The 15630-nt window shown below is 38.7% G+C and overlaps 2 protein-coding genes across 5 annotated transcripts in view; both read right to left on the bottom strand.

The window, feature by feature from the left end:
• Positions 1–1901: 1901 nt before the first annotated feature.
• Positions 1902–9360, bottom strand: stoml3a (stomatin (EPB72)-like 3a). 2 transcript variants are annotated; one of them, XM_053647764.1, is made up of 8 exons: positions 9155–9360; positions 8551–8706; positions 6720–6823; positions 5003–5075; positions 4752–4834; positions 4462–4665; positions 3429–3563; positions 1925–2477 (listed from the first exon to the last, which is right to left on the bottom strand). In XM_053647764.1, the coding sequence occupies exons 2-8, from the start codon at positions 8621–8623 to the stop codon at positions 2286–2288; spliced, it is 864 nt and encodes a 287-aa protein (XP_053503739.1). In that variant the 5' UTR covers positions 8624–8706; positions 9155–9360; the 3' UTR covers positions 1925–2285. The 2 variants fall into 2 exon arrangements, with proteins under 2 accessions (XP_053503738.1, XP_053503739.1); XM_053647763.1 differs by having other exon boundaries at positions 1902–2477; positions 8551–9360.
• A 3484-nt stretch (positions 9361–12844) lies between these two features.
• The window catches only part of slc25a15a (solute carrier family 25 member 15a), a 50695-nt gene continuing 47909 nt past the window's right edge, over positions 12845–15630 (bottom strand). For 2 of the 3 annotated variants that reach the window (XM_053646468.1, XM_053646469.1), the window contains exons 4-7: positions 15438–15578; positions 15057–15232; positions 14405–14563; positions 12845–14079 (exon numbers count right to left, since the gene is read on the bottom strand). In XM_053646468.1, coding sequence (XP_053502443.1) covers positions 13958–14079; positions 14405–14563; positions 15057–15232; positions 15438–15578 — 598 coding nt within the window. In that variant the 3' untranslated portion in view covers positions 12845–13957. The remainder of the gene's footprint in view (positions 14080–14404; positions 14564–15056; positions 15233–15437; positions 15579–15630) is intronic. The other variant, XM_053646467.1, reaches the window with a different exon arrangement.

The raw sequence follows: 15630 nt of genomic DNA, 5'->3' as shown, positions 1-15630 counted from the left end.
TTCGCCACATAAAATTCCAACTCTAGCAACAGTCCCACTGAAACCGTTACTATAGTAGAGTTACCGACATCATCAGTGGATATAGCAAATGATACAGTTTTCATAAATATAACTTCTGACTTAGAATACTGTATGAAAGCTCGCCAGGTGAAGATGAAAAGGAAGAACGGACGTGTGGAACAGGTCATGTGGCTTCTTTAGGATAAATTTCTGCTAGCTGAGCAAAAATAAACAAATTATTATTGTGGCCGAAATGTTAGTTACTCAATATTAATTTCTTATTTATAAAACTGAAATATCACACTCGCAATCATGCTGTTATACAAAAACAACAATCAAATAATTGTTATTTATATTATTTAATTATTATTATTTCTGCTGGGAAATGAAGTCCAGAGTTCCCTCCTTGCTATATGACAGAACTGCCCCCCCCCCAAGGGCGCTTCTCCCGGAGCGCCCAAAATGCACTCTCTCCCTCTGGCAGTCCTGGCCCCCTGGGCAAAATGTCCCCAGCTGAACCAGGAGACTGAGCGGCATCCTCAGCGGAACAAGAAAGCAACGCAACATCCTCAGTGGGACAGGTAAGCAGAGCGATGTCCTCAGCGAAACAGGTAAGTAGAGCGGCGTCCTCAGCGGAACAGGTAAGCAGAGCGGCATCCTCAGCGGAACAGGTAAGCAGAACAGCGTCCTCAGTGGAACAGGCAAGCAGAACAGCGTCCTCAGTGGAACAGGCAAGCAGAACAGCGTCCTCAGCGGAACAGGTAACAGAGCGGCGTCCTCAGTGGAACAGGTAAGCAGAGCTGTGTCCTCAGCAGGGCTGGAGCTCAGAGCAATGTCCTCTGCAGGGCAGAACAGTGGGACAACTTCCTCAGCAGGACAGGAGAGGGGAGCAATGTTCTCTGTGAGGCCCAAGGGAAGCTCCAAGATTTCTGCGAGGCCAGAGAGGGGAGCGAGGTTCTCCGCGAGGCCAGAGAGGGGAGCGAGGTTCTCCGCGAGGCCAAAGGGACGAACGATGCTATCCGCGAAGCACGAGGGGGAAATGATGCCCTCCGTGGAGCAGGAAGTGCAGCAGACATACGGTGCGCAGCAAAGAAGAGGAACGACGTCTTCAGCGGAACATGGAGGCAGAGTGACGTCCTCAGCCGAGCAGGATGGCAGAGCGACGACCTCAGCCGAGCAGGATGGCAGAGCGACGTCCTCAGCCGAGCAGGATGGCAGAGCGACGTCCTCAGCCGAGCAGGATGGCAGAGCGACGTCCTCAGCCGAGCAGGATGGCAGAGCGACGTCCTCAGCCGAGCAGGAAGGCAGAGCGACGCCCTGAGCCGAGCAGGAAGGCAGAGCGACATCCTCAGCTGAGCAGGAAGGCTGAGTGCCGTCCTCAGCCGAGCAGGAAGGCAGATTACGCCCTCAGCCGGGCAGAAAAGCGGAGTGCCTTCCTCAGCGGAGCAGTAAAGCCAAGCGATGCCCTCAGCGGTGCAGAAAAGCAGGGCGAGTTCCTCAGCGGAGCAGACAAGCACAGTGGCGTTGTGCATGGGGTTGGCGAACAGAGGGGAGCACTTGAGTATGTCGGGACACAGAGCAACGTCCTCAGTCAACCAGGGCGACTGAGCGACATCCTCAGCTGATCCAAAAGGCTGAGCGGCGTCCTCAGACGAGCAGGGAGGCTGACTTACATTCTCTGCTGACTCCGTTTGCTGGACTAGATCCATAATAGGGGAGGGAGGGTGGGAGATGGTACTAGCCCAGTTAACAGGCTCCCACTTGTACCTGGACTCCTCCATGTCCTCTTGCTGCTTATGTAGCGCAGCTTGGTACTCCTCCTCCTGTTGGCGTAGCATAGCGTAGTTCTCCTTGAACATAGGTGGCAGAGTGATGCCCAGGTATTTCATGATGAATCTGCTGCTTCCGAGTTTTAGGTCTTATGTTCTGTCACGGTTCAAAGGTAGAGACGGAAGCAATCGCAGATTTCAAACATTTAATAAACAAACAGACAAAAAACAAAGACACAATAACACGAGGCAAAATACAGTGGCAAAACTAAACAGTGAAGCTTGGACAAAAGCATGGATAGACAATATGTAAGACTAGGAAGCAGTACAAACAGTGGCTATATATATGAGTGCTCGTTAAACAAAAAACGTGATACAGGTGCAGGTGGTCATGTGACACTGATGTAGTATAGTGCAGTGGCTGCTGGGAAATGAAGTCCAGAGTTCCCTCCTTGATAATATATGACAATATGAAATGACATGTACAACCTGTTACTGAAGACTTATAATTGAACATCATTTACGGGACACAAAGTGCTGCAATATGTCAATGGGCATGGGAAAGATGATGGTGGAGTTCTTCTCAGCTGAGATGGTGTTGAGTGTCTGGAGGTAACGGAGCTGCAGAGCTGAAGGTGAATCAGACATGACCAGAGAGGCCTCCTTTAAGGCCCGTGATGCATTCATCTCTCCCTCTGCTGCTATCACCTTCAAAAACAACACAAACCACATTAAGACTCAAATATCATAATTTTATCATGTATCCAGAACACACTCCACTAGGTTTGTCCATAACAGTCCATCCATTTAGAACAATTAAAAATGAACATAGTGTTTACTTATCAATGACGAATGCAAAGATTACACACTCACATTGTGTACCTTGAACTTTAACACTACTATTGTTTTACCATCAAAACCAAAACCTTCTACATTATTCATATATAGCTGTCAGGGGAGAAGGGGATAGAAACTTTAGCAGTACTGATCGTCCTGCCAAGCATTTCCTTAAAAACTTACCATAATCTCCACTATTAGCATATTATATTATTAAATTGCATATAATTCATACATGCACGGATGGAGGGACAGAAGGAAGGAAGGAAGGGGTTGTTCACTGGTTACGGATTTGGGATTTTTGGGTTGATCTGAAGGTTTGAACTCAAATTCTGCCACTGTTTATTCTTGACCAAGACAATTAACCCTCATCTGCCTAGTTGTATCCGGTCTATATTCTAAATCGTTTTGGATACAAGTGTCCATCAATGAGCAAATGTAAGTTTGCTTGCGAGTTTTGTAAATAAGTTGCACATTTCAATCATTTATTTTTAGAAAATAGGAAAATTATCTGCCAACAGAACAAAACATTTCAAACTTTAATTTAGTATAAAATTCTAAAAATAGGCTGACTAGTTTTTGTTTATTTATATTGAACACTTATAGTATAATAATGTTATAATAAGTAATACTAGCTACATTTTGGCTACATGCAAGATATTTCCACTGTGAACATTATTTTTGTAAGGTAGTCATCCAGAGCTATGAATAACTGAGTCTTCTGCAAGTGTTGCAAAATAAGACTGGGAACTTCTGTAGATGATAAGTTTCCACCCTGCCTTTCCACAGCTTTGTGCACTCGGGACTGATGATAAAACTCACCTTAGCACGAGCCTCTCTGGAGGCTTCAGCCTCAGCTGCCATGGCTCTCTGGAGCTGAAGAGGGAGTTTAACATCTTTAATCTCCACTCGCTCCACCTTGATACCCCATGGATGTGAGGCCTCATCTAGGACAAACTGCCAGTAAGATAGCACAGAGACATGAAGGGTAGTGTAGCCTGACTGCTGTTCATCATATTTTAATAATCTAGACAAATAATGCAACCAAGGCATTTGTTTGCCATACTGTCATGTACCTGTTTAAGCCCTGTGTTCTATTCACAGCAAGGAGACGCATTTTAAATACATTAAAAAACATTCATGCATTACATTTATTTTTTAAAAACCAATCTGAAACAACAGTCTCTAGCATTTACTTAGCATGGTGGGAAAAATGAAAAGAATGACCAGACTGGTTCGAGCTAACAGGAAGGCTAACTCAAATAACCACTTTCACTTTCGTGAACAGAAAAAGCATCTCAGAACACACAAAATGTCAAACCTTGTGAAGGATGGGCTACAGCAGCAGAAGACCACATTGGCTTCCACTCCTATCAACCCTAAACAGGAATCTGAGACTTCAGTGAGGAACAGGCTCACTGAAACTGGACAGCTAAGGATTGGAAAAATATTCCTGGGCCAACTGTAGCCTCAGATTCTGTTTCTGCCCACAGAACTGCCACTCAATGGATGTTTTTTGTTTTTTGCACCATTCTGTGTGAACTCTTACGACTGTTGGGCATAAAATATCAAGTTCAGCAGTTACTAAAATATTCAGCCTGTCTGGCACCAACAACTATGCCACAGTCAAAGTCACTAAGACCACATATTTTCCCCATTCAAACATTAACTGAAGCTCTTCACCTGTATCTGCATGATTTTATGCATTGTGTCACTTCCACTTATTGGACGCTTTATAGGACAATTTCATGAAATTACAGGTGTACCGGTGTACATATTAAAGTGGCCAGTGAGTATGGTTATACTGCTATAAAATCATAACATTATGATCAGTGAGACATCATGTTTTCCAAACCTGCATGCTATGGGAGATGCCCTCTCTGTCTGATAGCACTTCTGACAGGTTTTTAGTGCCCAGGACGTTCCTCAGTGTGGTCTGTGCCAGCAGGCGGGTTGCCTCATCAGCATTTCTCACATTAACTACAGACAAGATGGGGTCACTGACCCGGAAGTAAACCACACCATCTACAGACACTGTCACCGAGTCCTTTGTCAGAATCTGTGCTCAGAGAAAAGATGCATGCTGTTTAGCGAGATCTAGGCTTCAAATCTGAGACTTGAATTATACCCTAATGATGATTGTACCTCTTGAGGTGGAATCTCAAATGTCTTAGATCTCAAGTCCACCTTTGTAAAAGTATCAATACACGGCACCACGAAAAACATTCCTGCAGAACAGAGGAAACGAAAAAAAGATAAAACTTTCCACATATTCTGACTTACAATGTATGAAGCATCAGATAGTAATAGAACATTTAGGAATTAGAAATTCATTAATTCCTAAAAGATTCATTAAATGATTATCACCATTTCATAAACTGAAGATGCTGTTATACCTGGTCCTTTTGGTTTCCTGTCAACAATGCAACCCAAACGATAGATCACAGCTCTCTCATACTCCTGGACGAGCTGAATTAGGGGGCGGAAATAACATATAGAAAAGCACAATACTTTTACCCAATTTTCTTTCAATTTCATTGGCAATTTTTTTCTCATATTATCCCCCACCAACATAGAGTGCCGTCCACTAATATTGGCACCGTTGCTAAATATGAGCAAAGAAGGCTGTGAAAAAATTCACAAAAATGGAAACATACAAACACAGGTTTATCAAAAAAACATATCTTTGTTAAATTTAGGTGTGCCACCCCCTTGAATTCACATGAGAAAAATATATTTGATGTATATTCCCATTGATATTTTACACTTTTTTTAATACACCTGGGTGACTAGGAACAGGAAATTGTTCAACCATGACTTCCTGTTTCACAGGGGTATAAATATGAGGTAACACATGGGCCAAATTCCTTTAGTCTTTCATAACAATGGGTAAGACCAAAGGAAAATTGTTGTGATGTGTGGCAAAAGGTTGTTGAGCTTCACAAAATGGGAAGTGGCTATAAGAAAATAGCAGAAGCATTGAAAATGCCAATTTCCATCATCAGGACAATAATTAAGAAATTCCAGTCAACTGGAAATGTTATGAATCAACCTGGAATTGGACGTGTGTCTATATTGTCTCAACGCACTGTGAAGAGGATGGTTCAAGTGGACAAAAAATTTCCAAGGTTCACAGCTGGAGATTTGCAGAAGTTAGTTGCATCTTGGATTTTCTACAATTTTTGGCAATAAACACCAGAGTTGGTTTTGGCGCACACAGAGAGGTAGCCATATGGAAAAGTACCTCATGCCCACGGTTAAATATGGTGGTGGCTCTTTAATGTTTTGGGGCTGTTTTTCTCCCAGAGGACCTGGACATTTTGTTATGATACATGACATCATGGACTCAAATATCAAATATCACCAGATATTAAATGAAAACCTGACTACCTTTGGCAGAAAGCTTAAAATGGGCGTGGTTGAATCCTCCAGCAGGACAATGATCCAAAACATACATCAAAATCAACACAAAAATGTTTTACTGACCACAAAATCAAGGTCCTGCCATGGTCATCTCAGTCCCCTGACTTGAATCCCATAGAAAACCTGTGGGGTGAACTGAAGAGGAGAGTCCACCAGCATGGACCTTGAAATTTGAAGGATCTGGAGAGATTCTGTATGGAGGAATGGTCTCAGATCCCTCGCCATGCATTCTCCAACCAGGCATTATAGGAAAAGACTAAGAGCTGTTATCTTGGTAAAGGGAGGTAGCACAAAGTATTGACTAAAAGGGTGCCAATAATTGTTGCGCACCTATATTTAACAAAGATTTTTTTTTTTTTTTGGATAAACTTGTGTTTTGTTTGCAAGTGTTTGATATCCATGAGAGCATTTTTGTGAATTTTTATAACAAAAACAATAAAGACAATTTTTTCACAGCCTTCTTTGCTCATATTTACCAAGGGTGCCAGTATTAGTGGAGGGCACTGTATCTATCTAGCAGGATGACAATGTTTGAAAGGCTATCTTCCCACACAGAGAGCAGAGCCAGTTATGCTCTCTTGGACTACAGACTACAAGTGATGTAATCACTGAGATCCCAACATTTAGAAAATTAGAGTTAATTACAATCCTACTGTAGCCTGTAACTTTAATTTTAGATCTTAAACATACCTTGATGCACATGAATATGGTGACAGGAAACAAGGCTATGGTGAAAATGACAGAGATGAAGAGTAAAATCCAGCCACAGAAACCCAAAGAACGAGGGCTGTCATCTGATGAGGAGAGAAATTGACTTTAAAAATTGTGTGATGACAGTGTGATCCCTTCAGAATGCCAGTAAGCACAATTAACAATTAAAAGACCAAGATTATGGTTCAGTAAACAAATCTAAAGTTCGTGTAAATTAAAATGCTTGTTTAAAAAAAAAAAATCTATTATTATTAATATTTTTGTATGGCAATTTTATTCAGTTGTCTAACTGGGATGTGGAAATTAAAACTTTAAATTAAAGAAAGCTTGGATGTTACAGTATTGATTTTTCTGCTTCATAATGTCACATGCAGCCATGGTTATCATGTTAGCCATAGTATCACAGTCTATATCCATTCCTTCACTGGCACGTCTTAAAATGACCTTCCTTCCACATGACTACTTTGTAACATGGTGACGATTAAAATCGTGCAGCCAGGTTTTATATGATTCCAAAGTGTATTAATTTGGTTCCTGAGAGTGAGGTGCTGGGACCAGAGGTAAGTTTAACGGTGCAGTCCAATTCACCCCAGTCCCCTGCATACTTCCAGTTGAAGAGCAGGAAATTATTATGCAAAAATATGAGGAATGTAAACCTACACTAACCGTAAAAATCACACAGCTCGGGAACACTGCTGTTGTGTACATGTATAAGTTTACTTTTACAGGCTCACAATGAGAATAAACAGACTGGAAATTTATAACCCCAACATATTTCATGTAATTTATTTAATCAGCATGCCAGATTTTTAATGTGTGGCTCAAGAAGCCAGCATAGATAAAATATACCATCTGCCCAAAATCCATAGCTTTCATACAGATGGTCTTCAGGAGAAGCCAGGGGGACTGTGTCTGTCTGTAAAAGTTCTTTCCCGTCGAAGTGTCATTATTATTTGCACTCCAAGCTCCATAAATGGTGAAGTCATCTCTACAAACACTAAAGACTTAGCTTTGATGCATCAGATTTATATCAATTTGCTCACAGCTGATTGGTCCAAATTGAGTTAGAGTTACCCAGAATAAAACCTGTACCAGAGCAGGTTAACCGTGTAGCGTGTTACCATGGCGCGTTACCATGGCTTGTTGAGACGGAAAAACCGAGTTTGCTCAAACTAAACTCACCAAAACCGGCTTTGTGAAACAGGCCCCCTGAGGGTCATGGGGAACCTGTAGCCTGTCCCAGGGAACTCCAGGGCACAAGGCGGGGAAACCCTGGACGGGGATTATCGCAAGGCACATTCGCACAACCACTTACACACCCATTCCTTATTGAAGTCCTATGTCCAAAGCATCTGAAACATAACACTTAAGACACTTAAGAGGCAAAGTCTTTCTTGGTAGAGAACTGCACTTTCGACTAACATATTTTGCCTTATGCATGTCCTCCAATCTGCTGTTTTCTTAATAAATACTACAGTACATGCTGCAATCAGTAAAATCTTATGATTCCAGATAGTCTTTCTCTACAGAAAATACAGCACTAGTCATTAGCAATTCTACTTGCCAAGCATGACTATGCATGTTTCAGAGACCTCGCACAGCAGAACAGTTTACTGCTCTTTTTGTTTAAGATTGATTTCCATTATAAAGTTAGACTAAAGTTCTCCCTCTCTATTATTAAAATAAGCTACTGTGGAAAAACACTGACACCACAATTGACTTTCTGTAGTCTATCTGATATCACAGAAGTACTCTCAGATTAATTGTTTCATAGATCAATAGATACATGTTTATATATATATATATATACCTTGTATAATAGGTATTACGCTGTCAGATTTTCTGTCCATTGTTTCCCTGTCAATCCTGTTTTTGTTCATCATATCCAGAGAAGAAGTCACTCTGTTTTGTTTGGAGGCTGCTGCATGGTGTGTAAGAAGATACGTCACTCCAGGAGCTTCTAATTCTGTCATGAAAAAGGGTGGGGCTTATATCTTAGCTACATACAGACACACACACTCTCTCTCTCTCTCTCTCTCTCTCTCTCTCTCTTTCTTTCTTTTTTTTTTCTCTCTCTCTCTCACACACACACTCAAGCAAGCTGTAATACTGGGTGGAACAAAACATTTTTTGGCACGTTATATAATATACAAAATAAAGACAAAATAGAGGCTACTTATTAAATACTGCTCTTAGCAAAGCTTCAAGATAAATAAAATTTAAGGTTATGCATTCTACAAAACAACTTGCAAATTATAACTATTGGGGGGGAAAAACCCAATGCAATTAATAAAAAACGAGTTATGTGTCTTCTGTGAAATCTATGATCATACATGGCAGACTGTTAGAGCTGTGGTCAAGGTCTCAGCATTGTTATACTTGTTACAGAAGTGTAGATGTATTTCTGTGATCACCTTGTTTTCAGGCCATCCTGTTAAAATGTTGCTGCATCATTCTTAAGACGTTGAATGGAAATAGCACAAGAAGTCTGGTGTGGAAGAATGAATACAAAAGGGAAGGTCAATGGACAAAAGAGGAGGGACGTAATGGTAGCTGATTTAATCAGAACAGAAAAATCAGGTCTTCTTGAGACACACTGTATCAGATCTTTTGTTGATTATCTCCGCTTACTCACTGGGGTTTTACAAAATATGGCAGGGCTTCAGGTCTTAATTCTGTAATGGATTTTTGTCTGGTTTATATTATATATATATATATATAAACCAGACAGAATATATATATATATATATATATATATATATATATATATATATATATATATATATATATATATATAAGGGCAATAGGCTAGAGGAGACGGCTTGTATTTGCGAGTTGAGCCAGGTGATCTAACTCACTGAAAACAGCTGAAATTTTCGCATTATCTGCATAATCTATTAACATTTAACTTAACTTTAGATTAAATTAATTAAATAATTGCCTTACCATGCTCAGATAAGAAATAAACTATCAAAGCAAAGGTTTTCTCTGCTTTTCTTTGATTATTTGATTTGATTAATAATAATAATAATAATAATAATAATAATAATAATAATAATAATAATAATAATAATTTCTGTACCAATATATAATGGTCATAACACTACACACATGCTCACAATTCTTACTACTTTGATATTCAAGTAGTAGCCGTCCAAAAAAGTGTCCATAGCAAGTAAAATTCAAATCAAAATGAATATAACAAACTGTAATTATTAAAAATAAAAAATAAATAAAAAAGCCCTGCCCTGTAGCCAACAGAAAACTGGCTTTTATATATTTAGAAATTAATTAAAGGTCTCTAAATATAACGTTTTGGGTATCATCTGGCACAATGCTGATTTCTCACAGTTTAATGTAATTTGGAGGGGAAACAATCTACATGTAACTCAGCTGCCATTTTCAACATTTGTTTTCAAATAATCTTGACAACCCATTACATGCCTATCAACTTTGGATTAAACTACACAAAATTTCTATGACTCTTTCATTAATATGTCTTGGTACTTTTTGCAGCTATTTTTGTTTAAATGTTTTATAAACCAACTGTGTAAATTCTATTTATAGAAATGATCACTTTTCCTGGAGTCTTTTCTGCCATCAGAGCCTTTCCAGACTCGGCTGATATGTGAGTATTCAATTAAAAGTTTGAACAGCAGTGACTCATGACAATAGATTTTGATGGGGTAGGATGACATTAATGACATAACCTCAAACAAAATTAAGAGGCTATCAGACTCTATGAGATTTTAGAGTAACCCTGTAATAGGCAGCTGAGAGTCAATAACATGCTTATCCGGTATACAGACTAGTAGCTCGTTTTGAGTGGTTTTGATGTATGGATATTATATGTATGGTTTTGATGTATGGATATTCATAATCCCTCTTTCCCTTGTTCAATCTATGCAATAGAAATGGTTCTGTACATCATAGACACGTACTGAATGAACACACCTACACTCAAATACAACCACACACAATTTAAGCACACTGACAGCACAAGGACTTTGTTTCCTGGTTTTTGTGGTTTGCCTTTGCCTGATATATCCTGTTGGCTGATCACCTGACCTCACCATGAGGCAGCATGAGTCATGCCCCAATGGGCCTCTATTAACTCTCTATGGAGCTAAATATTACAATGAGTATGTCATTGGATCCTCATAAACAATAGTGGCTCATCCATAGTGCAGATTGGGCAGTCCCCCATACATTCTTTTACCATTTCTGTGTCTGAATGGCTTCTTATGTTTTTCTAAACCCAGGCTATTCATAAGAAGCATTCATTTGCACACTCTTGGGCTATAAGAGAATGGATTCGCACTCTGCTGGACATTACATATTCACCTTTGAGTTTGAAATAATTGTTTTGGTTTGTAGTGGTAATTTACATGAGTACTAATGAATAATAACTAATACCAGAACAGATTTTAAACTTAAAAAAAAAAATCTGTTTTAAACATAAAGTGGGTAGTTTAAATGCACACTTCTGACATCATTTAAATGTTTTATTTTCTCATCAACTTTTGTGGCTTGTTAAAAAAAAAAAAAAGTTTAACAAGCCACATCATCACTGCACTGTTCACACTAGATAGAGTTAGTAAATTAGAAACTAGAGTTAGTAAAAAGACAATCTGTAACATTCAGTCCTTTCTGAGCAAATGATTCTAGCATTCTAGCAAATCTGTGATCCTTTAAAAATAATTGACATAAGTGCATGTATTTGGAAAAAATGTGAAAAAAGCTCATGGAGTCACTGAACTACAGGCAATTTTCCTACCTACATTCTGTCACAGTATTTATTTAAATGCTCGGTTTGGTCTGCTGAAATATTCTGCTGTGTCCCCCACCAGGCAGGGCCACCAGGGGCCCTTCTAAGTATACAGGATGTCATTTAGGACCCTCAAAGTTTGAGAAACAGCCCTGCCTGCCATTATGTATTTATCAGGTGTGTGCAGTATTTTGGCTTCTAGACCGGTTCTCCAGGATCCACCTCTAAACTGCTCCGTGGAGATGAACTCTTTGTTGTTCCATCAACAGTTATGAAGGAGTCACTTCTATTGTGGAACTCATTCGACACAAGCATTTCTAGGGTGAAATCTCCAACCTTATCGAGCACCAGACATCTGTATTTTTGTTTTAATAGAATTTAGGAGAAGGAAGTTTCTGTTCATTCAAGACAACAGAAACTTCCTTCTCCTAAATTCTATTAAAACAAAAATACAGATGTCTGGTACTCGATAAGGTTGGAGATTTCACCCTAGAAATTGATAGTTATATTATGAAATCTGCAGTTACGCTAGATTTAAGGAACTTGAGCTAACCATACAGATGCTGGTTTATAATTTAAACAATATTTAAGAATCACTGAGTATTATAACTGAAAAACATAGCCAAAATGAGAAATATTCTAATAAGTTGTGCATGCTTTTATATTCTCTAGATTGGACTATTGTAACCTTCAGTTGGGTCAGATAGACTGCATATTTGCCAGGAAAAGAAAGTCAGTGCATATTTCACCATTCTTTTTCATTATTCAATACCATGGCAGCCTAATAAGTTCCTTATAAACTACACATTCAGCATTACATTTAAAGCTCTGAATGGTTTAGCTCTTACAGATTCCCTGAAGCATTATAGCCCATCCCCCGTGCTTTGCATAGCTGAGACAGGTCTGCTGTTAATCTCAAGGATATTACTGTATCTCACAGAGAACACGAGGAACACCATCTCAGTGGGTGATTTTAAATCCAGTTAAAAAATATATATTTAAATTGACCTCTTTATTGTTCATAGGACTTTTTTCTTACTAAATGTACTTTTCATGATCTATAGTAATTTTTACACTGATTAATTTAAAGAACCGAAATTTTTAAATTTGCATTTTGTATTATTATTAGTAGTAGTATTTCTAAATCCAGTCAGATATACTTATATGAGGAGTGTTTAAATGATGATTTAAAATATGGAATGTGAATTTGGGCAAAGCTGGCCTTAAGCGTATGCTTGAATATGGACATAAATGTTTTCATACAGATATAATGTATCTAATGCATTCTAGTCATTTAACATCTAAACAAAGAAAAATAAATAAACAAACAAAAAAATCAGACTGCAGTTGCAGTTCAAAAAGTAGCCCTGTGAGTTATGTTATTTATATTCTCTTGTATAGATGTTCACAAAATTAAAAACTAAAAGACATTTTAATTAGTGAAATCATGTTTATTTGATTTGCAAATTGCCAACATGGTACTTCTCTATACAGTTATAACTGTGTAAAATGAAAAGTAGTCCACGTACAGCACAACTTCTATTTAGTATATTGTTTATATTCACAATAGCTCTGGTTCTCTCAGGAACCATTGTGTTATTGTTGAATTAGAAGTCCACTACTCCCTCAAATGCTGGGTATGTTGGGAGCCATAACACTGCTCACCATAGACACAAACTCCACTGGAATGGAAATGCTATAGAGATATAACCTAAAAGTTTTTCTTGTTCATTCACCTGAATGGACTCCTTAACATTGTTCTTCCAGATCCCAAAAAGAGGTAAAACCTCCAAAGTCTGGAGAAGAAAAAAACAAAAACAAAAACCAACACACAAAAACCAAGCACAAAATTGCACAAAGATGGCACAGGAAGACTTGTCCAATTTGTCAAGGTAGAGTATCCAGGACAGTTTTGGACATGTAAGTTTCCTGGAAATGTCTATAATATAAAAATATCACTTTTTATTGTGTTCACTGCAATTGTAAAGATGTTTTTAAATGTGACACACCCTTATTCATTGTGTTTAAGTCTTGCTGTGCACCTAGTAGTCTAACATGGCGACAGTACTTTGAACTCAACATTTCCATTATGTGACTACACTGTGCAAAGAACTGTGTGAAGGCAGAATATATAATGACAGAAAAAGCATACAGTTCAAGGTGCAAATTAAAATGACAAAAAGGGTAAAATACCCTTATTTGTGCTTCTAGGAAAATATTTTCTTATATATAGATTTTCCTGACCAGGCAGATAAAAAGTCCTAAACATAGATTAGACAACGTGGAGGGTATGAACCATATGACTACTATTCATACCAACATAAAATAAAATACATTTTAAAAAATTATAGTCAGCATTAAAGTTATTTGGAATAATCTTTTAAAATATAGAAGCACCTCTAATGTGCAGACAGCACAGAATGTTTAAAAGGAATTATGGACCCTTGTGTCACACATCAAAGTGTTTCATCATCGTCTTGCGGCTAAATTCGTAGGCCAGAAAGAGTGCGCCATTAGCAGGGAATGTCCGGATCATAGTTGGAGTTAAACCTGAGTACAGAGGTCGCACTCCTGGAAAAGAGAAAATAAAATCATGAGGTGTGCTTAGTCACATTTCTGGTTTTAAATTTATTAGAAAAGATTTAAATATTAAAAATATTTACATATTTATATCATAAATATGTAAAGGCTCAAATTCTAGTTTGGGAGTTTGCACTCAACACCATGTAGATTCAAAAAAATATCCCTGTGAATATTATACTTAGATCACCAAGCTAATTTTGGAATATACTGTATAGTCACTGAAATATTTCAACCTCTCACCTACAAAACTGCACAACATACTAAACTTCTGGGTAAACCTATCTCTCCAATGACAAAAGAACTGAACCCTTACCTTCATTGCGTACAATTCCAAGGAATGTCTTTATAAATCCTTCTTGTTTCCCAGCCAGGGACAGAACTTGAATGCGGGATTTCACACAGTCTATTGGATAGACAACTAGCCAGAGAAGGGCCCCTCCAAACCCACCGCTAAACATCAGTGGCAGGATGCCTGCCAAACAGATGTGCACATTACTATACGGGTACTTTTTAGGATGTGCCATCACGTCAACATCTTGTAGTCCAGGAAAGACCCCACATATTGCTTGCCTGTGCAATCAAATGGTTTCTCAAAGACTTTCTGAGGACTTAAGGGTTATTTACTTCTTAAAGCAGTTCTACTTGGAAGCCTCTCTAACAGGTAAACACTATAATTTTGGGTTCTACATAGAATCTTTTAGGGTTCCCTCAGATTGATAAAGATAACTTCAGAAAAAAAGACTATTTAAAGACAATTTACTGTCAGATTAATTTAAATTGTATATTCTATGGTATATAAATAGAGCTCAATTTAATTTGGACATGTAGCCTTTTATCAAAGTCAAATCAAGAAAATTAAGAAGAAAAATTAAAACTTCAATCAAACTTACCAATGATTTCAACTCTATTACTGTGTTTTGTATTTCACTGAAAAGCACTTAATAATCAGATTATAGCCAGGTTACCTATGTCCTCTTTGGTCTTGCCCATAGTGCGGGCAAAAGCAGATCGACTCAGCTCATAGCCTCCAAAGAAGCAGAAATAGCCAGGAATCTCACGTACTACAGTAGTGGAAAGGCCTTGATAAAAACCCAGAGGACCGTTTGTCTTTAACACATGCCTAACCACAGACCACACAGTGCTGAGGGAGGAAGAAAAAGAAAGGATGAGACGAATTCATTTGGAGACAGTACCTTGAAAAGGCTATGCATCTTGAAACCTTACTGTATATAAATATAAACTGAGAACAACCACACTACATTATGTGAGTGTACACAAAATAGCATGTTTGAATGCTTCTGTAAATCCTGTAGTTGACTAATATGACGCCCAGTTATAGTCATTACCTCTTCTGTCCACCAGCGATCTTGCCTGATGCCTCCATTTCGTGCATAGCCTGCAGACGACACTTCACTAGTTCAGTGGGACACAAAGCCAGTGAGGAGAAGATGGAGGCCACAGAGCCAGAGCAAGCCTTTTGAACGTCACTAAAACAACACACCATCCATTAATGAAGCCAGGAATTTAACTCAGAGATGA

The sequence above is a fragment of the Ictalurus furcatus genome, chromosome 17 (assembly GCF_023375685.1).
Source record: "Ictalurus furcatus strain D&B chromosome 17, Billie_1.0, whole genome shotgun sequence".
NCBI classification, from domain to species: Eukaryota; Metazoa; Chordata; class Actinopteri; order Siluriformes; family Ictaluridae; genus Ictalurus; species Ictalurus furcatus.
Note: the sequence above shows the minus strand (reverse complement) of the source record. Positions and strands in the feature narration are given on the sequence as shown.